At 36.5% G+C, this 23,974-nt stretch overlaps 1 protein-coding gene across 1 annotated transcript in view; it reads left to right on the forward strand.

Moving 5' to 3' along the window:
• INTU (inturned planar cell polarity protein) overlaps positions 1-23,974 on the forward strand; it is a 74,556-nt gene extending 50,582 nt beyond the window's left edge. The window contains exons 9-16 of the mRNA XM_063108687.1: positions 2,581-2,634; positions 7,480-7,542; positions 8,355-8,576; positions 9,157-9,639; positions 10,980-11,077; positions 20,063-20,252; positions 23,118-23,275; positions 23,839-23,974. Coding sequence (XP_062964757.1) covers positions 2,581-2,634; positions 7,480-7,542; positions 8,355-8,576; positions 9,157-9,639; positions 10,980-11,077; positions 20,063-20,252; positions 23,118-23,275; positions 23,839-23,950 — 1,380 coding nt within the window. The 3' untranslated portion in view covers positions 23,951-23,974. The remainder of the gene's footprint in view (positions 1-2,580; positions 2,635-7,479; positions 7,543-8,354; positions 8,577-9,156; positions 9,640-10,979; positions 11,078-20,062; positions 20,253-23,117; positions 23,276-23,838) is intronic.

Below are 23,974 nucleotides of genomic sequence, written 5' to 3' on the forward strand. Positions count from 1 at the left end.
AAATAAATTAGCAGTTGTATAATTTGAACGTCCCTGTCATATCTGGTTCTGATGTTTGCTTTGTCTCTTCAAATTGTGTTTTTTGCCTTTTAGTATGCCTTGTAAATTTTTCTTGGTAGCTAGACATGACGTACCGTGTGAAAGGAACTGCTGTAAATTGGCCTTTAGTAATATAGTGGTAAGGTTTGGGGGGAGGAGAAGCATTCTTTAGTTCTATGATTAGGTTTCAGTCTTTTAGAGAGCCTACAGGCCTCTCGACTGTGAACTTCACAAGTGTTTCTTGGTTTTTTTCTCCCCTCTTTGATGGGACAGGATGGTTAATGTGAGCTGGAGTTGGGTATTTCCCTTCTCACCCATGGAAGATTAGAGTGTTTTTCTTCTCATGAAAAGCTATTGCTGAATGGAGTTGGTTATTTTCGTTTTCCAGGTCAGTTATGCTCTGATAATACCCCAACAGGTTAGGCTGCAGTTAACTAGTTTCTACTGAGGGCAGACTTTGTTACAAACAGAGTGCTCTGGCATATTTCCAAAATAGTTCCTCTTCCCCTCCCCTGTGAGAAGCACGAGGGGATTTTTATCCAGTATTTACTGTAACAATCTGGTTGAGCTCCTGGTGGTAAAACTCACAAAAGTGTGGCGGTCCCTGAAGGCTGGGTCCCCCTGGAGTTTTTAACTCTCAGACTTATCCACGCAGTCTCCAGCAATTCATCAGTTAGGTTTTCCTGTCCCAGCACTGGCTCCCTTACCGGTTTCTACTCATGAGTCTCTGTTCTGGTAAGCCCTGTCTTTATCTGTCTGTCTCCAGTCTTGGGGACAGCAGTTTGCTCTGTGTCCTCACCTCTCTTATAGATCCAAGGAGAATTACTGATTTTTCACTCTGTTCTACTTTTTACCTGTTAGGACTGAGTGGCAACTTCAAGCTCTTTACATGTGGAACCAGAAACCAAAAGTTTCCAAAGTTTTTGTTTTACCAGCAAACTCAAAGAACTTAGACAGTTTCTTTTTCTCTTTGAGATTTCTTACTGTGCTAAAAATAGTAGGATTTATTGACTATATATCTTCTAATGGAAAATATTAAGAATTTAGTGCCTTAAGAAATCTAGTTTAAAAACACATGTGGGAGTGGCCGGTTAGCTCACTTGTTTAAAGTTTGGTGCTGATAACCCCAAGGTCCGGGGGTTACTGGCCAGCTGCCAATAAACAAATAAAAAGATAAATAAATAACATATATGTATAAGGTAACTTGTGCCTGTCAGATTTTAGGTGGAAATTGTTACTTTTTACTTGGAAAAAATGTATTTGTTCTGAGTTTAGTATATGATGAAGTTTTCTTTCCCACATGTTTGAGAATTTCTTTATTTTGTTTATTTGCTAGATGTTCTTTTTTTTTCAATCGTATTTTCCTAGGATACACTGGAATAACCAAGAGAAAAGATATTTTACCTTTTCTCTTAAGCAATATGAAGAAACAGTGATCATATAAGTTAGCCTGTAGAGTTCAGTAGCAGGAATAGCAACTCATTAAAGTTTCTGAGATCTAAAATCATATGTCAGTAATTTTTTCTTTGTCCTATAGTTTTTCACAAGATGAACTATAGCTACAAAAGAGAGAACATGAAGTATTTGCTAGATGCAGAAAAATGTAGGTCACAAATGAGTAATAATTCATACTGTTTGAAAAGCATTGAAGGGCATGACTAATGTTTTAAAAGCTTTTCTCATCTCAGTAAGACACAGTTTGTGAAGCAGTCCTGCAGACAGTGTCTTGGCCTTTTAAAAAAAAAAAACGGATTCTTATTCAAAAATAGCATATATGCTGCAAATTTCAATTACCAATAGTTTTCAGTTTATATATATATATGCATTACAGATTAAGCTGAAGATTACATTTATTCTGTTTTTAAATTTCGAATGCTTTAGGGAAGAAAGGTAATACATGAAAAAAGTTTAGGCAATTTCCATAGAAACAAAAGCCAAATCCTAAGTAAGAGATTTTTTTCTAAAAACTCTGTAGGGTAGTTAAACTGTGCCAGATTCCAGGGGAAAACATGCCTTTGTGTTTTAATCTATGAATAAAGATTGAAAAATCTTTTATACAAACGCATTGTGTCTAGGAGAGAGACTAGGAAGAATGTTGATATTTTCCAAGAATCCAACTGTTGAGAAATATACAGGAAATTGGAAAACAAAAACAACTCAGAATAGATTGGCAACATTAAGATTGATTTTCATTTTCTCTTAGAAATTTAATGGGTTAAAAGCATTTCTAACTTAAAACTGGAAAGCAAATTTTTTTAACCTCATAACTTGTTTTGCATTGAATACAGGGTGAAGACCATTTTGTTGTAACTGAGATTTAGTTGAAAAATGCCCATACATTAAATAAATTAATTTTTTTTATGATTGTAAAGCTTAAAGACAAAGATGTTCCATTTTGAGACATTTCTTAAGTAACACAAAAAAGAAAAATACTCAATTCTGCAAGTAGTTATGATGTACTTTTTATATGGCCGTTACTAAAAAGTAACTAATATGAGTCGAATGTTCTGTTACTCTTTTTTTTTTTTTTTTTTAACATAGATGGAATTAGACACCACATTAAGTGACTTGGAGGCCGCAGATTTTGCAGAACTGGTAAGTGAAGGAATGGATTTTAGGAAAGGCTCAATGATGAAGTCGTATTTTGTGTATCAATCATTAATTCTAAGTTTTTACTGAGTGGACATACAATTATCTTGAAATTCACATTAGGCCTCTGTTTTGACACAGACAAAATCTATTTTGCTTGCCTTAAGGTTCTTCTACTCAGTTGAAAATATTTGTTACACAATGTATACTATGGGGTTAAAAAATTAATTACATTGGTGTCATGGAGCACTGAGCTTTCTGTGGAAAGGAAATACAGATGTAATATTAAGTAATAACCCTGTAGATCTGAGTTTAAATTGAAAATATTAGTATGGGTTTTAATCTATTAAAAACTATATCTCCTACCTCTGTCCAAAAAGCCCTAAGAATAGTGACTATCCCAGTAGTGATAAGCACCACTAACACCAGATCATGGTAAATAAAAAACATTTCTCATCAAAAGGAACCAAAGACTCCTCAGGTAAATGTCTCATTCCAGATTTCGGGCCAAAAACGTACAGGATAAACCTAGGAACACCTTGTCATATCAGAAATCCAGGAAGATTTCATAAATTACTAGGGTTATAGTAGGGTACAAGTTGTCGGGAGACAACTTGAAGAGGCTCCCTCTTGAGCATCTATAAGGATAATAACCTCAACAGATTGAAACACATCAGATATGTGTAAGTCCATGAATTCATAATGATACTAAAGAAAAAAAAAAAGAAGAAATTTATTAGTCAAATTTGACAAATGCTAGGGAACCAACTTGTTTTTGTGAAAACTGGTAAATGAGGAAGAATCAAACACTTGTCTGAACCATATGTGAAGGTTACCAAATAGAGATGAGAGGAGTTTTTGTTTATGGAAGTAGTGTACCTAACATAGCAAGAAAGAATGACAGAATTGCAATATCACCATTTTGCAGTCCCCCAATGAATTAATATATCTAGGCAATAGTCATCAGTAGCTGTTAAAACCACAAAAAGAAAAGACAGCCAGATAATACATGGTTCCTCATGGCAGCACACAAACCACCTATGAAATATGCTTGATGAGGCCTCAAGATCTAACTACCAATTTACAGGAAATACCATCAAAATAAAGACATGTTGGTTCCAGGCAAGATGGCAGAGTAAATGGTATCCAGCGTCAGTCTCTCCCACAAATAAACCAATTTACAACTATTAAAAACAACAGCCAAGCTGGGGCTGCAAGAGCTCAGGGGAAAAGGAGAAGAGACCTACAGAGTTCATGAAGGCAGGAGAAGCCACGATGAGAGAAAGAAAGGACCACTCCAACCATTTCAAGCCCTGGCCACTTTAAGGCTGGAGCCAGTGAGCATACAAAGCAGGAGCTGGCAAAAGTCACAGCAGCGCCCTTCAATATGAGGTTGCTTCAAGGAGGCAGGGGAAAAGGGGCCTTGGTGGCCCCCAGGCCAGCAATACCACTGATAGGGTTCCCATAGACCCACATAGGAATGAGAGCCACAGACAACTATAAAAAGAAGCCACTCACAGGACAGTGAGTCATCACAAGGGAGTGCTTGTGACACAGGGGTGGTGGGGGAGACAGGCCACCGGGGAACATTGGGGCACAGCATGGATATCTGATCTACCCTCCAACCAGCATAGGACCACTCCGTGGAGACTGGTCAGGAATAATGAACTGCAGGGGGTGCAGTTTGCTGAAAAGACTCAGGCCCAGACCAGAGTTTCCACATAACCCAGGTGTACCAGACCTCATGAGACCTGGAAGTGCTTACATGATCAACAATTAAAACCTGAGCTGCACAAAAAACCTTCCCAGAGAATCAGCAGCAAAGCAGCAATTTAGCTCAACCACAGGGCTCAAGTGCTGGTTCCCTTAGGAAGTTTCCCCGTTTTAGACATAACCAAAGGACAACAAATTAGTTCCAATGGATAGTTTAAGTGACAGGAACAGCAGATAATCCAACGTAGAACTGAAAGAAAAAACAAAATACCCACAGATCAGAGACAGAGTTTGATATTAACCAGTAAAGGTCTCACACCACCAAAGAACACCTATAAAACCTAGAAGGACTGAATGAAAGCCCACTGGGCTACCAAGCCAGGAACAGGGGAGGGCCATGGGCCTCAGCCACACCACCCCAACATCTGCAACCAGCCCAGTGACAACCACCAATCTGCCACAGGAAGCACCCTGGGCTCCTGAGCTGGGGCAGTGGGGGTACAAGAGCTTCAGCCACAACCCCCTAATATCTGCATCCAGCCCAGTGATGACCAAGCTGCCACTGGAAGCCCCCTGGTCTCCCCTGCCAGAATGAGGGAGGTGCCACAGGCCTCAACCATTTCCCCCTCTTTCCTCTTCCACCCTATTTCCCTCCCCCTATCTTTCTTCCCCTATCCCCAGCTGTTCCGCGACAACTTAGAATGTAAAAAAATAATATTATTAATAAATAAATAAAGTTTAAGTACAGAGGTGAAAAAAAAAACAGGGACATGTTAAATGACCCCGTTTTGGGAAGGGGAGTTGCAGTCAGCAAAATCTGGATTGGGAAACACTACAGGACAGTTTCTTCAGCAAGTAAATTAGAAAAGGGTGGGGTGGGGTGGGGCAGTGGGAGAGCAGAGAGAAGTTGAGAGAGACCCTATCAGTTACAAGAGACTTAAACATATCAACCCAACTAAGTGCATTGTATGGCCTTTCTTGGATCCTGATTCAAACATACTTTTTAAAAACATCTATAAGACAGTTGAGGAAATGTAAAGATTAATGACTGGATATGAGATGAGAATAATTCTTTTGGTGTGATAGTATTATGGTTATTATTTTTTAAGATTCCTTATGTTTTAGAGATACATTCTGAAGTATTTATAAATGAAATATGATATCTGGGATTAGTTTTGAAATAATTCAGCAGGGGGAGGGAAGGAGAGAGAGATATAGATGAAAAAAGAAGAGCCATGTACAGGGCATAGTGGAAGCTGCTGGGTACATAGGAGCTAATTACATATTTTCTTTTTGTATATGCTAAAATTTTCAGTAATGAAAGTTATTTTTTAAAAAACTCAGAACAGTTCACAGTGAATTTTTTTGGATAATTATTATATTCAACATTATACAAAGTAAGCATTTTTCAACATTTGCTTTTAATAGCTATATTTGCATCTCCATCCCAGTATGCATGTATTACTTTTATAGTTTAATAAAAGCCAGTGAAACCTAAAGAAAACTGAAAACAGGAAATAACCTAAATATCCCTCAATTGGGGAATGGATAAATAAAATGTGATATATCCATACAATGGAATACTACTCAGTAATAAAATTTTACCTTAATTAAAAAAATAAAAATAAGGATCTAAATTCTTCTGTGTCCCTTTATAGTCAACCCCTTTCCCTATCCCCCAACCCCTGGCAACCATTGATCTGTTTTCTGCCCCATGATTTTGCCTTTTCCAGGATGTCATATAAATTGAATCATACAATAGATAATTTTCTGTGTCTGACTTCTTTCACTTAGCATAACAGATTTGAGATTTATTCATGTTATTGTATGTGTCACCAGTTTAATCATTTTTATTGTTTTAAAAGAACTTTTATTACTGGAAATTTTAGCATATACAAAAAGAAAATATGTAATTAGCTCCTATGTACCCAGCAGCTTCCACTATGCCCTGTACATGGCTCTTCTTTTTTCATCTATATCCCTCTCTCCTTCCCTCCCCCTGCTGAATTATTTCAAAACTAATCCCAGATATCATATCATTTCATTTGTAAATACTTTAGAATGTATCTCTAAAACATAAGGAATCTTAAAAAATATGTAACCAGGGCCGAGCCCGTGGCGCACTCGGTAGAGTGCTGCGCTGGGAGCGCGGCGACGCTCCCGCCGCGGGTTCGGATCCTATATAAGAATGACCAGTGCACTCACTGGCTGAGTGCCGGTCACGAAAAAACGACAAAAAAAAAAAAAAAAAATATGTAACCATAATACCAACAGATGTCCTCCCTCATCCCTCTCCCCCGCTTTCATCTCCAGGTATATCGGCTCTAACAGTTTGGAATGTACCCTTCCAGACCTTTTTCTATACATGTACATTCCCCCACATAAACCAACACACATGTATATAGTTGGGGGGAGGGGTGTTATTTTTAACAAAAATCAGATCATGTGAATATCTTGTTCTGCAGCTTTCATTTTTACTGAGCAATATATCCTAAAACCTTTTATGCCTGCTCATATAGATCAACCTCTTTTTTTAAAACATATATATGATATTCTCTGGTATAACATAGGTAAGACCATTCCTCCACTCTTGAACTTCACGTTATTTCTGATTTTTGCATATTACAAATAATTCTATTAACTTTTCATACAAAACTCTTGATTTTCTTTTTTGAATATTTCTGTATATTTCTAGAAGTGGAATTACTCAAAGAGAATGTGTATTTACATTTTTTTTTTTACATATAACTCAGTTATCCACAGATAGGTTTTACCAATTTGTGCTTTCAAAAATAGTATATGGTAATATTGGATATTTTAAATGATGTATAATAAAAGGTTTTCATCTTAAAAGATTTGTTTTAAAAATCTCTCACAGAGAAATGAATTTTATGTTCTATTCTTAGATGTCTCTAATCAAGTGTCTTATGAAAGTCAAAAATAAGGTTCTCAGTCAAATAAATATGTATGCATATTATATTTCACCCTAATACTCTAGTATATTGATTTCTAAAGGATACATTATGAAAAAATTCACTTACTAAGGAATATAATTTTCATTTTAATTGTAGCTTAACTAGGATTTTTTTAATCACAAAAAATCAAAAATATAAATCCACTGTGAATTTTTTCCCCCAGTCTGAGGACTACTATGACATGAGGCGGCTATATACAATTTTGGGGTCTTCTCTATTTTACAAGGTAAGTTGAAGCTTGAAGTTTTTATAAATGTCCAACTGCTATATAAACAGACCTATGGTGAATTTTCTCAGACTTTACAGACATCAAAATACATTTGTCTCTTTTCCTCTGAATGTCAGTAACATAAGATCTTAAAACAAGACATGTACCTACATATTTATAATTATAACACATATTTATGGTGTCATTGCATTCTAAAGCATTTGCAAATGTGTAAAGGAGAGACAATAGTGAAGGAATCAAGTATGTGAGAGAGAAGAGCAATACTTTCTTGATTTCCTTTAGCAGTAGTGTGTTTTTTATCCTATCTTCAGAAGTAACTATGCATCTTTTAAATAAACACTATAACATTAAGTAGTTGAGTTCCCTGTAAAGCAAATTAAGCATCAAAGGAATTTAAGTATTTTCACTTTTTAAAAAAGATCTTTAAACACAGTGTGAAACAACTGACAAAGAATCATACAATACAGAGGGGTACCCAGTGAAAGTCAGTCTCTCCCTACCGTGACCCCTGCTTCTTCACTTTCCATCCTTAGAATTCAGTTCTTTTCTAATTTTGCCAAAACTTGGCTAATATTATGCAGAGATAATCTTGCTCTGTGCTAAAGTGTACCTGTTGAGTTCAAGTTATCATTATAATCTCTGGCTTGACCTCAGGGAAAAAAAACTTTTATTTTTTCTTTATCTTATTCTATTTGAAACTAGAATATTTTAAGCCACTGCAGAAGTGTTTATAAAACTCTTAGAAATACATTATGGGATTATTGCTTTTTATCACTGGTTGACTTTTGCTCTTTGTGGTTAAATTCAAGGGTTATCTGATATGCAGTCATTTGCCTAAGGATGATCTTATTGATATTGCTGTATACTGTCGCCACTATTGCTTGCTGCCTTTAGCAGCAAAACAAAGAATTGGTCAGTTGATAATATGGAGAGAAGTGTTTCCTCAATATCACCTCCAGCCTTCTTCAGACTCAAACACTGAAGTCTTTCAGGAACCTGAAGGGAGATATTTTTTGCTAATTGTCGGACTGGTAAGTTTACCAAAAGTTGACTGTCTAAATAAATACACAAACAAACATGCTCATCTAAAATAATGAGTATGTAAAATACCAATATTCAAGAAAATGTTTTATGTCCTTTTCTTTTGCATCCATTTAATACTCATGTAGAAATATTAATAAAATCCAGGAAAAGATTTTAGCTCGTTCTTAAGATCTCTTGTTCCCTGTTTTTTAGTGGTTTATCCTTTGGCTTGTTTTGGGAAGTAGAGGGAGGCATGAAAAGAATATAGAATCAGAAACAGAATAAATATGTAACTGTAAACGAAAGGACTTCCAATAATTAAGGCTCTTTGAAAGCTATCTTAGTTAGGGAATTCCATGTACCAAGAGAAGTGGTTGATGATATATCAAGATAAAGCAGTGTGAGATTGTTTTCAACTGGGATCAAAAAGCACTGATAATAACCAAGAAGGAAAAGGGAGGAATTTTTAATAATCATCACATGATTGTCCCATATGCCCATATGTCTTTAGTATTCATAAATTTATGCATGCACATTATATGTAAATATTTCCACGATAGCTAAACCTATTTTTTTTTTTTCTTATAGAGGCATTATATGTTATGTGTACTATTAGAAGCTGGAGGTTGTGCATCCAAAGCTATTGGGAATCCTGGACCAGACTGTATATATGTGGATCAGGTCAAAACAACTCTTCACCAGCTGGAAGGAGTGGATTCTCGCATAGCTGAACGGCTAGCAACTTCTCCAAGCCCCTGTTTATCTTGTGCGGACTGGTTCCTTGCTGGATCACGTGAAAAAACTGATAGTTTGTCCACTTCACCTATCCTCAGTAGGCTACAAGTTACTTCCAAAGTAGTAACCTCTCCAACATGCAGAAGAACCCTTTTTGGTGACTATTCTTTAAAGACACGTAAGCCCAGTCCTTCCCGAAGTAGTGGAGGATCTGAAAATGGTTATGAAGGTGGAGAAGGAATTGGCCTTAACCCCCACACTACACCGGATACAGTACAGAAGCAAAGAGAATCTCAGGGTTCTGATGGTTCAGAAGAAAGTGGGGCCTTGCTTAAGGTGTGTGTTCATTCAAGTGTGTACATTCTGGGAGCTAAGCTGTCTCTCCAGTCCTTACTTTATAATGGCAAGAGATTTTCTTAATGTCTGATTATTTCTCATTTGAAATGGTGATTTTAGTCACTGTTGGCAAAGTAATAATTTAGAACCAGAGAAAGAAATATCAAGTAATAAGACAAGAGCCCCTTGACATCCAGGATATCTGTTTAACAGTACATACAAGTAAAGAAACTTTAATCCTGCTTTCCCCTTTCTTTTCTATTCGCAGTGGTAACAGAGAACATCCTAACTGTGGGGAATTTGGGAGGCTGATCCAACTAAATAGCTAGTAACATGTTTAGCAGAAACAAAAAGAGAATCAGGATCTTAAGTGGGTGTGTGTGTGTGTGTGTGTGTGTGTGTGTGTTATCCTATTTTTTATAGATAAGTATTTTTTTATCTGCACCTGTGAAGGTCAGGTCTCCATATTCAGTGCTTCAAAATGTGACTATAAAATAAAGAGGAGGTTCATTTTTCAGACTGTTTATCATTTTTCTACATTTTTTCCATGAAAATATCATAAGACAGCCAAATAATTATCAAAATAATCACCCTGGGAGGCTTTATACTTATTCTAGTGATGCTTTTTTCTTTCAAAAAATGTTTAAAACTTGCCATTTGGCTCGATGGAGGTAATGCCAGACAAGGCATGAGTAAAGAGGAGTCTGAGAAGAGGCACAAATAAACTATGAGATTCTGAGTGGCATGGTGTAAATAACCATAGATTCAATCTCCTAATTCTAAACAATAGAACACTCTTGGACCCCTAAGTGGAATGTATTTAGGAAGTACTCACATCAGTACTATATCCATTGTCCTAGTCAAATTGGTAGCAAATATAGTCTAAGAGGATTTGGAGAGATTTACGAATAACAAGACATGAACAGCTCCTAAGAGTAACTGAATTAAACTTTACGATTCAGCCATTCAACAAATGTTGATTGAACACCTAGTTACTAAGTGCCAAGGGCTGTGCTACACAAAGGACATACAAAGATGAATAAGACACAGTCCCTAACTTTGAGGAGTGCAGAATCTAGGGAGAGAGGTATGCACACATATAACCTTAGTAATGGCTCCATAATGGCTCTGGTAGGAAGTTTTCAGGGAACACCATCACAGCCCTGGGATCCCTCTTAGCAAAGGATAAGCAAGAGGTACAAGTTAGCATTGAAAGTGTTTAAAGGAACCATTGCAAAATAGTAAGTAGTTTTCTTAGAAGGATTTTTAATTTTTTAATTATTTCTGCTGTTTGATTTCATTCTTAGATATAAACTGATCTATTTAACGGTATTTTTCAGGTCACTAAAAAGAAGTCTACTCTTCCAAATCCATTTCATTTGGGAAATTTGAAAAGGGACCTTTCAGAAAAAGAATTGGAAATATATAACACAATGAAGTAAGAAACTTCCTCATAATTCTGTTTTTCACTTAAACTCTCTGTCTTTGAAGAATTGTTACACTGAGAAAGTACAATTCCAGAACAGAGATTTTATTCAACAAATATAATTATGATATATCTTACATATTACAGGTAATATCTATGGTATTTCTGTAATGTTTCATTACACATTGAGGAAAATGAACATAGTCATGTTATAAGAGATCAAAACAAAGTAATATTTCAAAATGCGAAAGTCCCCCCTTTTCTCTCTTCTGCAGGTAACCTCCCTTTTGTGTGTCTAATCTAATTTTTAAATTGGAGTTTACTATTTTTCGGCTGTCTGGTGGTTGCAGTGGTGGGCTGCCCAGTTACCCCTTAGTTCAGGGTACTGTTCCCAACTCTTGAGAGTGGTGGTTGCTAATGGCTTATAGCTGAGTCCTTCCCCTGAGAGTTCTAATGACTAATAGATGGGCAGAGAGGCTTGGCTCCTCACCTAAATTCAAAACAACTCTGAAAGGCCATCCAGGCTTCAGAGTTCTCAGTGGTATCTGCTGAGACCTCTGTTTCAACTGAAGCAGTCAAACTTCTCCCTCTTCTCAATCCTGCTTTCATCACACCGCCACCACAGCTATTATTTCCAAGAGTACTTCCCAATAAGCTTTCTCCCTGTACGTCTCCCTCTCAAAGTCTGGGTCTCAGGGAACTGGTCCAAGACACCCTTTTTAGAAAATGAGTAAAACCTCAAACTTACACTGAGCAGGGAATTCTGAGGTAAAAGGAACTGAGTGAGGAAAGAATGTTTAGCAACTTAAACTGTCTATAATTATTACAATATCAAGTGTTATGTATTCACTTCTTTGCAATTATTATGTGGTGACAAGCAAGTCTGCCTGAGCCTTACCTGGTATTTATGTACCATGTATGGGATCAATTGGTGTAATAAACTCAATTGCACCCTTTTATTTGAACAATTAGACATGTACAAATAGAATTCACAAAAAAAAGAAGTGCAGAGCTACCTTTTTCTTAATCATTGAAATATTTTACAATAAGTTCAAATATATATGTCACAGAGTTATCAGGAAATAAATTTTTTCTGAAGATGGGGCAAAAACAAGGTAACTTCTGTGCGTAAAATAATGCATTGGAAATCTAATATGTTAAAATTTGGTATTTATTGTCTCCAACTATGAATGTTTAATTTTTTAATAGTTAAAAATGTTTTTTAAACAAATAAATTGAATCAAACATTTTATGGAACCCTAAAATACCTTCACAAAACTCTGCTCTTATGTTTATCAAAACCTACTGCTCTGAAATTTTATCACCTCCATATCAGGTTTTTAACATATGTATGTTATTTTGGTGTTATCTCTAACAAAAGAAAGCTCTTTTTTCAAGTTCAGTGGCTTAAACATTTATTCGCATGTAGTGTAGATCATAGACCCTTTTATTTAAAAAGAAGCTAAAGATGTGTGTTTATTTTCATTATTGACATGGAAAGGTGTTTTCATACTACAGTGTTCCTTTTAAAAGGATGGTATAGAAGATAGTGAACTAGAGATGCCCAGGGCACTTTCCTTCCGCAGAAGAAGATAAAAACGGGTCTACTGCTGCTGCGGTCTCCAGAGCCATTGTCCAGTCTCAGAACCATCACCCATTGCAGGGCAGCTCCCCACAGAGTAGCAGTCCTACGTGTGGCCTGTCGCTGCAGTGGCAGACTCTGCAGACACAAGAGAGGTGGCTTCAACCACTGCTGCCATTGCCACCTCCATGAGGTAACCCTGCTGCTGCCAAGGACATTGCAGACATGAGAGAAGCAGTTGCAGCCATTGGTGATGCTGCCACCCCTGAGAGGTAACCTTGCTGCCACCAAGGATGCTGCCAAGGGAAATCGCAGACTCAAGAGAGACAGTTGCAGCCACTGGCACTGCCAGTGCCACAAGGTAATCCCGCTGTCGCCAAGGACACTGCAGATGTGAGGAAGTCAGTTGCAGCTGCTGGCACTGCTACTGCCCCCATGAGGTAATCCTCCTTCTGCTGAGGAGGACACCAAGACAAGAGGGAACCTGTTGCAGCCACCACTGCTGCCTCTCCCCATGATGTAACCCTGCTGCCTCCCCCATGAGGTAACTCCACTGCCTCCAAGGACATTGCAGAAGCCAGGTAGATACTTGCAGCCACCAGCACCACTGCTGCCACCGTGAGGTAACCCCACTGCCGCTGTGGTCACCATAGCTGCATGAGCCGCTGCTGTGGAAACTGCAGCCAAGCAAGTGGCTGCTGCAACTGCCACTGCTGTAGTCATTGACACCAACAGAGCCACCAGGTGGCCACTATCGTCGTGCGAGCAGTGCACCACTGCTGGAGCCACCACTGCCATGCGAGCAGCCTGCCAAAGCCACCACCACAACCACCACCACCACAAGGGTGGCCTGCTACCACAGCAGCAGCCACTGCTGCTTTGCAAATGGACTACCAAACTCTCAACTGAATTGACACAAGGAGGGTCACCAGCAGAGTCCTGCGAAAAAGAGTAATAGAAGAAGCAACTGCTTTACCAGATGACCAGATATCAACATACAGATACTAGAAATATGAAAAAACAAATTATTAGTCCGCCAAAGAAAAACAGTAATTCTCAAGAACTAGACTCCAAGCAGGAAACCCTCAAAATGACTAGAGAGGAATTCCAAGTAAAAGTCTTAAGGAAAATCAATGAGATACAAGAAGACGCAGCTAGATGACACAATGAAGTGAGCAAAACTACCCAGGATATGAAGGAAGAAATTTACAAAGAGATTAATATTTTTAAAAAGAATGTAGCAAAACTTGTGGAACTGAAGGAATCATTCACCGAGTAAAAAACACAACTGGGAGCTTAAGCAGCAGACTAGATAAGCAGAAGAAAGAATTTCTGATCTTGAAGATAGTCTCTTTGAAATAACTCAGGCAGACAAAGAAAAAGCATTTAAAAAATTGAAGAAAATCTAAGAGAGATAGCACACAACCTTAAGCACACAATCATCTGAATCATGGGTATTCCTAAAGGGGAGGAAAAAGGAAACGGCATCAAGAACATATTCAATGAAATAATAGCAGAAAACTTCCCAGGTATAGAGAGAGACACATACCTTCAGATTCAGGAGGCTCGAAGAACCCCAAACAGATTCAATCCAAAAACGTCCTGTCCGAGCACATTATAGTCAAACTGGCAAAACTCGAAGACAGAGAGAATCCTAAAAACAACAAGAGAAAAGCATCAAGTCACCTATGAGGGACTCCCCATCAGACTAACAGCAGACTCCTCTACAGAAACTCTACAGGACAGAAGAGAATGGGATGATAAATTCAAAATTCAATAGCCAGCCAAGAATAGTATACCCAGCAAGGCTAGCCTTCAGAAATGAGGGAGAAATAGTGTATCTCCCAGAAAAACAAAAACTGTAGGAATTCACCACCACACAACAAGAGCTACAAGAAATCCTTAAGGGAGTCCTGTATGTCAAATCCAAAAAATGATCATCACTACCATGAATACACAAGAAAGAACAAAACCCACTGGTAGAACAAAAATGCAAATGAGAAAGAGAAAAAAACTCTATCTTACCACCTCAAAAAACCAACAAACACCAAAAGGAAACAACAAAAGAAAGGAACAAAAGATATTTAAAACATCCAAATGAAAGTTAATAAAATGCCAGAAGTAAGACAGTGCCTTTCAATAACAACCATAAATGGAAATGGATTAAATTCCCCACTCAAAAGACACAGACTGACTGACTGGATTAAAAAGCTAGACCCAACTATATGCTATTTTCAAGAGACTCACCTCATCTGTAAAGACACACAGACTAATAGTGACAGGTTGGAAAAAGATACACCATGCAAGTGGAAACCAAAAATGAGCAGAAGTAGCTATTCTTATATAGGATAAAATAGACTTTAAAACAAAAACCATAAAAAGAGACAAGGCCATTATATAATAATAAAGGCATCTATCTAGCAAGAAGACATAACAATCATAAATATGTATGCACCCAAAACCAGAGAACTCTTGATAAATAAAGCAAACACTATTAGACCTAAAGAAAGAGATAAACCCCAATACAATAATAGTTTGAGACCTGAACACCCCTCTCTCAGCATTGGACAGATCATCTAGGCAGCAAATCAACAGAGAAACATGGGATTTAAACTACATTCTAGACCAGCTGGACCTAGTAGATATCTACAGACCATTTCATCCCACAACTACATAATATACATTCTTCTCATCAGCATATGAAACATTCTCCAGGATAGACCACATGTTAGGTCACAATTCAAGTCTCAACAAATTTAAAAACATTAAAATCATTTCAAGTATTTTTTCAGACCACAGCAGATTAAAACTAGAATGAATAACAAGAGAAATTCTAGAAACTGTACAATACATGGAAATTAAACAATATGCTCCTGAATGACCTATGGATCCAAAAAGAAATTAAACAGGAATTCAAAAAATTTCTTAAACTAGAGAAAATAAAGTCACCTCATATGAAAAGTTATTAGATACTGCAAAAGCAGTACTAAGAGGGGAGTTTATTGCAATAAACATAAACAAATGGAAAGATTTTAAATAAACAACCTAAACTACAACTCAAGGAACTAGAAAAACAAGAACAATCCAATCCCAAAATTAGTAGACACAAAGAAATAATTAAGATCAGAGCAGAACTAAATGAAATAGAGACCCAAAAAATGATACAAATGATCAATGAAACAAAAAGGTGTTTTTTTGAGAAGATAAAAAAATAGACAAACCATTAGGTAGGCTAGCTAAAAAAAGAAGAATGAAGACCAAATAATAAAAACCAAAAGTGAAAAAGGAGACATTAGAATGGATACCACAGAAATACAAAGAATCATTAGAGACTATTATAAAAAACTATACACCAACAAATTTTAAAACCTGTAGGAAATTGATAAATTTCTGGACATATGCAAACTACCAAGACGGAAGCAAGAAGAAATAGAAGCTTGAACAGACCAATAACAAGAAGCAAGATTGTCGTAGCAATCAACACACTCCCAACAAAGGAAAAAGCCCAGGACCAGATTGCTTTACTGCTGAATTCTACCAAACCTTTAAAGAGGAATTAATACCAATTCTATTCAAACTATTCCAAAATATCAAAACAAAGTCCATTCTCCTGGACTCATATGAGTCCAGCATCTCCTTGATACCAAAACCAGACAAAGATACAACCAAAAAAGAAAACTACAGGCCAATATCTTTGATGAACATAGATGCAAAAATCCTCAATAAAATATCAGCAAATAGAATATAGAAGTACATCAAAAAAATTATACACTGTGATCAAGTGGGATTCATCCCAGGGATGAAAGGATGTTTCAACATACTCAAGTCAATAGATGTGATACACCACATCAACAAAATCAAGAAAAAAAAACCATAGGATTATCTCAATAGACACAGAAAGAGCATTTGACAAAATTCGACATCCCTTCCTGATAAAGACTCTCAGCAAATTAGGTATAGAAGGAAAGTATTTCAAAACAATAAGAGCCATATAAAACAAACCCACTGCCAATATCATCCTGAATGACGTCTCTTAAGAATGGGAACAAGACAATGATGCCCATTATCACCACTTCTATTTAACACACTATTGGAAGTACTAGCCAGAGCAGTCAGGCAAAAGAAAGAAATAAAAGGCATCCAGGTTGGAAAAGACAAAGTCAAATTGTCCCTATTTGCAGATGATATGAGCCTATATATGGAAAAGCATAAGGACTCTACCAAAAACCCCTTAGAGTTGATAAACAATTTCAGTAAAGTTACAATGTACAAAATCAACATGCAAAAATCAGTAGCATTTTAATACTCCAACAACGAACTAGCAGAAAAAGAAATCAGGAAAGCTAGCCCATTTACAAGTCATCAAAAAGTAAAATACATAGGAATAAATTTAACCAAGGAGGTGAAAAATCTCTACAAGAAGAACTACAAATCACTGCTGAGAGAGACACAAAAAGATTGAAAGATGTTCCATGCTCTTGTGTTGCAAGAAACAGCAATGTGAAAATGTCCATACAACCCAAAGCAATCTACAGATTCATTGCAATCCCCATCAAAATACGAATGACATTCTCCACAGAAATAGAAAAAACAATCCTATCATTCACGTAGAACAACAAAAAATCCAAATAACCAAAGGAATCCTGAGCAAAGAAAATAAAGCTGGAGGCATAACACTACCTGACTTCGAATTGTGTTACAAAGCTATAGTAACCAAAACAGCATGATACTGGCATAAAAAACAGACACTTGGACCAATGGAACAGAACAGAGAACCCAGAAATCAACCCACAAACTCACAGCCCACTAATCTTTGACAAAGGCACCAAGACATACATTGGGTAAAAGACTGCCTCTTCAATAAATGCTGCTGGGAAAACTGGACATCCATATGTAGAAGAATGAAACTAGATCTTTACCTCTTGCCATATACCAAAATCAACTCAAAATGGATTGAAGACTTAAATATAAGACCTGAAACTAGAAAACTTCTAAAAGAAAACATAGGGTAAACACTTCAGGAAGTAGGACTGTGCAGTCTTTATGAATATGACCTCCAAAGCATAGACAACAGAAGGAAAAGTAAACAAATAGGTTTATATCAAACTACAAAGCTTTTCTGCACAGCAAAAGAAACAATTAACAGAGTGAAAAGACAACCTCCTACCGAGTGGGAGAAAATATTTTCAAAATATGCATCTGACAAAGGATTAATATCCTAAACATACAAGGAACTCAAATAACTTCGGTAAAAAACAAACTGATTTTAAAATGTGCAAAGGAGCTAAATAGGCATTTCTCAAAGGAAGATATACAAATTACCAACAGACACATGAAAAAAAAGCTCAACATCACGCATCATCAGGGAAATGCAAATCAAGACCACTTTGAGATACCATCTCACTCCAGTCAGGATGAGTAATATCCAAAAGACTGAGAATGATAAGTGCTGCAGAGGTTGCAAAGAAAAAGGAACTTTCGTACATTGTTGGTGGGACTGCAAAATGGTGCAGCCTTTATGGAAAATGGTATGGAGGTTTCTCAAACAACTTTGGTAGAACTGCCATACAGTCCAGCAACTCCAGTGCTGGGTGTATACTCAAAGGAATGGAAATCATCATGTTGAAGGGATACCTGCACTCCCATGTTTATCGCAGCTCTATTTACAATAGCTAAGAGTTGGAACCAACCTAAATGTCCATCATCAGATGACTGGATAAGGAAAATGTGGTATATATACTCAATGGAATACTACTCAACCATGAAAATGGATGAAATTTTGCCATTTGCAGCAACATGGGTGTACTTAGAGAAAATTATGTTAAGTGAAATAAGACAGACACAGAAAGAGAAATACCACATGTCCTCACATGTGGAAGCTAAAAAACAAATAAATAAAAAGGAAAGAAAGAAAGATACAACAACCACAATAATATGTTGAACTTTCAAAAGGAGAGAACAGAACTGAGGTTACCAGAGGTGGAAAAAGGGAAGAAGGGATGGGAGGAATTTGTAAAGAGCCACAAAAACTGATTATATTGGAAAATGTTGAATATACTAATTATCCTGATTTGAGCATTCCATATTGCACACAGGTATTGATATTAAACTTTGTACCCCACAGATATGTACAATCAACTATGTTACAATAGAAAAAATAATAATAAAAGTAATAATAATTGTATATAACAGGATGTAATATGAGGGAGTACAGGAATTTGATTATCATGGATAATTGATGCAGTATCTAGGTTAACAGCTAAAATATGCCTTTTCCTTGCCTGTGTGTTTACAGCTGGAAAGAATAATCAACTGAAGGTAGTTTTTAGTATAGACAGTCTCTATCATAGAAGGACTTGAATGGGGCAGCTGAGCGTTTGAGGTGGGAAATTGCTTTCTGTCTATTTAAAGATTGCCAATCATAAGTCAGCAGTGCAGAGGAAAAAGTGAGGTATAGTAGAGCAAGCTTCGGAGTTAGCTAAGCTCTGCCATCTGGCTATGCAACCTCAAGCAAGTTCATCTAAATCCTCTGAACATTGGTTTCCTCATGGTTAAAATGAGGATAGTAATATTTAATATCTTGTAGGGTCATTATGAGAATTAAAACTAAGGTATATTAAAGCACCTACCTTGGCACATAGAGGACATTCAGTACATAAACTATTATTATTTTGTTATTGCTGTTATTTTTGTTCTTTAGCTCTTCTTATTTCTGGTAGAAATAAGCGGTATTTATAGGTTCTGCTTGCCTGTCTGAGATTTAATAGGGGAGAAGAGGATGGGAAAGAGAGGAAAAATGAAAATAGTAAGAACACAGGAGAGAAGGGAGATTGCAATGATAAGTGGTAGTAGAATAATACCAGTAATTGCCACAGCATTATACAATATTAATCCTACTTTGCCTTTGGTAATAATAATTTTATTTTTCTTTAGGTTCATCAGTTTGACTATCATGGTAATAGAGTTTAATGCTACTAACTTAAATGTGTTTAGTTTGTTGGAAGGTATTTTTATATGTGATCTACCCTGTACTGATTACTTTGTTCATGGCTTATAGATATCTGGGCTAGATATGAGCTAAGTTATTCATTACCAACCATGTAAAAGAGGGGTTTAGACAGTTTGGGTTGTTTAGCAAAGGAATAGTTAATGTTGCTTACAAATGAATTGGTGTTTGTTTATCCCTGCTTAACATGTAGTGTTTGCCTCCGTTAAGGGAATTAATAGTAATCCTAGCCTGTACTTCAGTTAAGGATGAAGAGGGAATTAAATGTTTGACCCAATTTTCCTTCCCTAATTGTACTACTGATAATATATTGTTGATAAAACTTGTAAGAAGCCTAAAAAATTCAAAATGAAGCAACATTTTAAAGTTTACTTAAATTTATGTTTTCTTTTCTGTTTTTCTTTTCAAGACTGACATCTGGTCCTGAGAACACGCTTTTCCACTATGTTGCCTTAGAAACAGTGCAAGGAATTTTTATTACTCCTACCCATGAAGAGGTGGCACAGCTAGGTGGCTCTATCCACCCTCAACTTATAAAGAATTTCCATCAGTGTTGTCTTTCCATTCGTGCATTTTTCCAACAGACATTGGCAGAAGAGGTAGGGCACTATTCTGAATATAGTTTTCTGCCAATTTCATTTTCAGATCTCTGAAAATTCTCCCTACTCTCTAATCAATATATCCAGCAATATTTTTATTTAATTGTTTTTTAAACAGTCACCCAATCTAACTTGGGTGCCTAAAGGTTTATACTCACAGTACTTAATTTTGTTTCATAATACTGAGTTTGATGTCCTGGATTACTATTTCAGGAAATGGTGGACCCGTGTTTTCTATAGCAAAGTGGGATGTAGTAGTTTGTAATATAAATTAACCTCCCACATTTGATTTCTGTGACTCAGCCATTACTTGGCCATGATATCCACCAATTGATTCCTAAAATAACTCTGATAATTCTTTAAATATTCAGCCAGCAATATAAGGTGTTTTGGAACATGATGGGTTAAGGTGCAGCTATAGACACAATATGAGGGGTCTTGAAAAAGTTAATGGAAGGATTCATATTATTTCTTAATTCCATTTTTCCATGAACTTTATTTTTGGAGGGGAGGATAGGAGGTGGCAGCTAGCTGGTTGGTACAGGAATCCAAACCCTTGACCTTGGTGTTATAACACCATACTCTAACCAACTGAGCTTAACTGGCCAGCCCCTCCATGAACTTTCCGAAGTACCCTCATGCTATTGCCACATTTTAGCACTGGTTAGTTGGTTGCTTGCTTGCGTGCATTTCAAATCAGGATGAAGTTTCATTAAATATTGTACCTGCTGGATAAGAAGTAAAGCTGTATATAATTAACGTATCGATTGGATTACTTTAATGGCAGGGACAGGTAGGTGTTGATTTCTTGAAAAGGAGAAACATAAGGAGGTTTACTTACAACTGGTCAAACATATACAGCCAAAAAAAAACACAACTATCTGAAGATGGTTGTAATGTATATAGCAATATGTGTGTTAAGGGTACCAAATTTGTGAAGAACTTGGATTTAGTAGTAGAACAACATTAGGATGGGAATTAAGGAATCCTGGACTCTTTCCTCAGCTATAAAGTGAGTGGGCTGAATAATATTATCTCTCAGGGTTCACTCAGCAGTAAAATTCTGTCTCATAGGATTTCTTTTTTGAGTTCTCAGAAATTGTTATTTTGTAAAAATGTTATGTTTACCATGTATCCCTATGTGCTTTAGGTTCTTATGCTCCTCCTTCCCTTTTTAACATAACTGCTAGATTCTATAAAGGAATATTTTATTAACTTATTTGACAATATTTAGTAATGTAAATTATTTTTCCCATATTATTTAAATATCAAGGTACCTACTCTGCATCAGACACTGTTCTAGGAGCTAGGAATACAACAGTGAACAAAACAAAGTCCCTTCCTTCATGAAGCCTATGTGTACTTGATCCTCTGTATCTGTGGGTTCTGCATCTGTGGATTCAACCAACTGCACATTGAAAACATTCAGAAAAAAAATTGCATCAGTACTGAACATGTACAGACTTTTTTCCTTGTCATTCTGCAAACATACACTGTATAGCGTAGCAACTATTTACATTATCATTTACATTGTATTAGGTATTCTAAGTAATCTAGATATGGTTTAAAGTATATTGGAGGATGTGCATAGATTATACGCAAATACTACACCATTTTATATCAGGGATTTGAGCATCTGCAGATTTTGATATCTGCGGGAGATCCTGGAACTAATTCCCTATCAATACCAAGTGACAGCTGTTATTAGCGAATAGTATGTCAGGAAGGGTAAGTGTCAAGAGGAATAATAAAACAAGGTAAGGATGAAAGATGAGGGTTCCGATTTTAAAAGGTCCCTCTAATCATGTCAAATAGTATTTGAGCAGAGATCTGAATGAAGTGAGGGGGTGAGCCACATGGAGGAAGAGCTTCCAGACAGAGGGGATAGTATGTGCAAAGCCACAGAGGTAGGAATGGCTAGGAGAGAGAGCACTAAAGCAGCCTGAGTGGGGAGGAGAGTGGAAGGAGATGAGCTCACAAAGGTAGCAGGGCCAGATCATGTGAGGCTTCATAGACTATGATAAGGACTTTGGGCTTTGTTTTGAAAGAGGTGCAACATTCTTGCACAGTTCTAAGCAGAGGAGAGACATGATCCTTAGTTTTTAAAGGATCACTACTTGTTGAGGGGGTAGCCAGGGTGGAGGCAGGGATCAGCTAAGGGCTATTGAAATTCTCAAAGCAAGAAATACTGGTGTCTTCTGGATTATGGATATATTTTGGAGGGTGAACCAAAAGGACTTGTTGATGGATTAGACAAAGGTTATGAGAGAAGGGGAAGAGTCAAGGGTCACTCTACTATTTTGGCCCGAGCCTTATAAAAAGTCTTTAAAAATTCCAGACTAGTCATTGTTTTCCTAATGCTTTAATCAATGGGAAATTTGGAGATTATGCATCACAGGAAGAAAAAATACTGCTTTAAATATGTGTGTGTTAAGTTTATTATAGAATGATCTATTCATTTGGTATTTATTTATTAAGCATCTACTATGTGCCAGGCACTGCTGGTTTAAAAAGTAGAAAGATGAATACTATAATTGTCTGTGCCCTAGGAAGAAAGTTTATAATCTGTCTTCTACTGTGGAAGACAGACCTATAAACTGCTGATATAATTTGATGTAAATACTAATAATATAGGGCAGTGAACAAAGTGTTCCCTGGAAGAGTCAAGAGACACTTTACACACAAAGTCTCCTTTGGGAGATGGTTTTTAATATAAGTATTGAGGAAAAGTAGAAGGTAAGGAGAAGAATGTCATTGCAGGCTCTTAAGTATTAGGATCAGCCAATTCAAATCTATATGTGAAAACATTTTTTAAAGTAACACTATTAATATCAGTTAATACTAACAGTATCTATTTATTTACAGAAAAAGAAAGTACTAAAGGGTAAAGGTTATTCAGAGTCTGCAAATTCAGTCTCATCTCTTCACCCTGTGAAAGAACATGGTGTGTTGTTTGAATGCTCACCTGAAAACTGGACTGATCAGAAAAAAGCACCACCAGTTATGGCTTACTGGGTAGTAGGGTAAGTGGGAAAAAAAAAGTATTTAAAAGTAAAGTGAAATGATAGAAAAGTGAAAGAAAAATGGTAAAGGAAATTAACATTTTAAAATGTAGGCATGGAACTAATAATCTAGCTATAATACTTGAATATATTTAGAATTTTATTTTATTTGCTAAGTATCTCCTTTAAATCCCTCCCAAGTCATTTTCTATTTTTAAAAAGTATTCAATTATCTTACAAAATTACATTAGTAATACACTAAAAAGCATAATCCACAATTTTCCTCCTATTTCTTTCCTTCTTTCCTCTCTCTTCCTTTCTTTACCTCTTTTCTTCTTCTCCTCTTTCTTCCTTTCTTCTCTTCCCTAGAACAATGAAAGTAATGGACCCTAACACGTATATTATTTATTTAGAAATAAGTCTAGCTGTACTTTCCCTATTTACATTAGTGATTTATGTTAGTGATTTTTTAATTTACTACTGATTCTTTCAGAAACAATAAAATAAAATAAATTGAAGGGTTGGGGTTTCTTTTTTTTTTTTTTTTTTCTTAATTTCTGAAATGAATGTCTTTCCTTTTGCAGGAGACTCTTCCTTCATCCAAAACCACAAGAACTTTATGTCTGTTTTCATGACTCGGTCACAGAAATTGCCATTGAAATGGCTTTTAAATTGTTCTTTGGATTAACCTTGTAGTTGTGTTTTCCTGATGCACAGCAA

Source organism: Cynocephalus volans, chromosome 9 (assembly GCF_027409185.1).
Source record: "Cynocephalus volans isolate mCynVol1 chromosome 9, mCynVol1.pri, whole genome shotgun sequence".
NCBI classification, from domain to species: domain Eukaryota; kingdom Metazoa; phylum Chordata; class Mammalia; order Dermoptera; family Cynocephalidae; genus Cynocephalus; species Cynocephalus volans.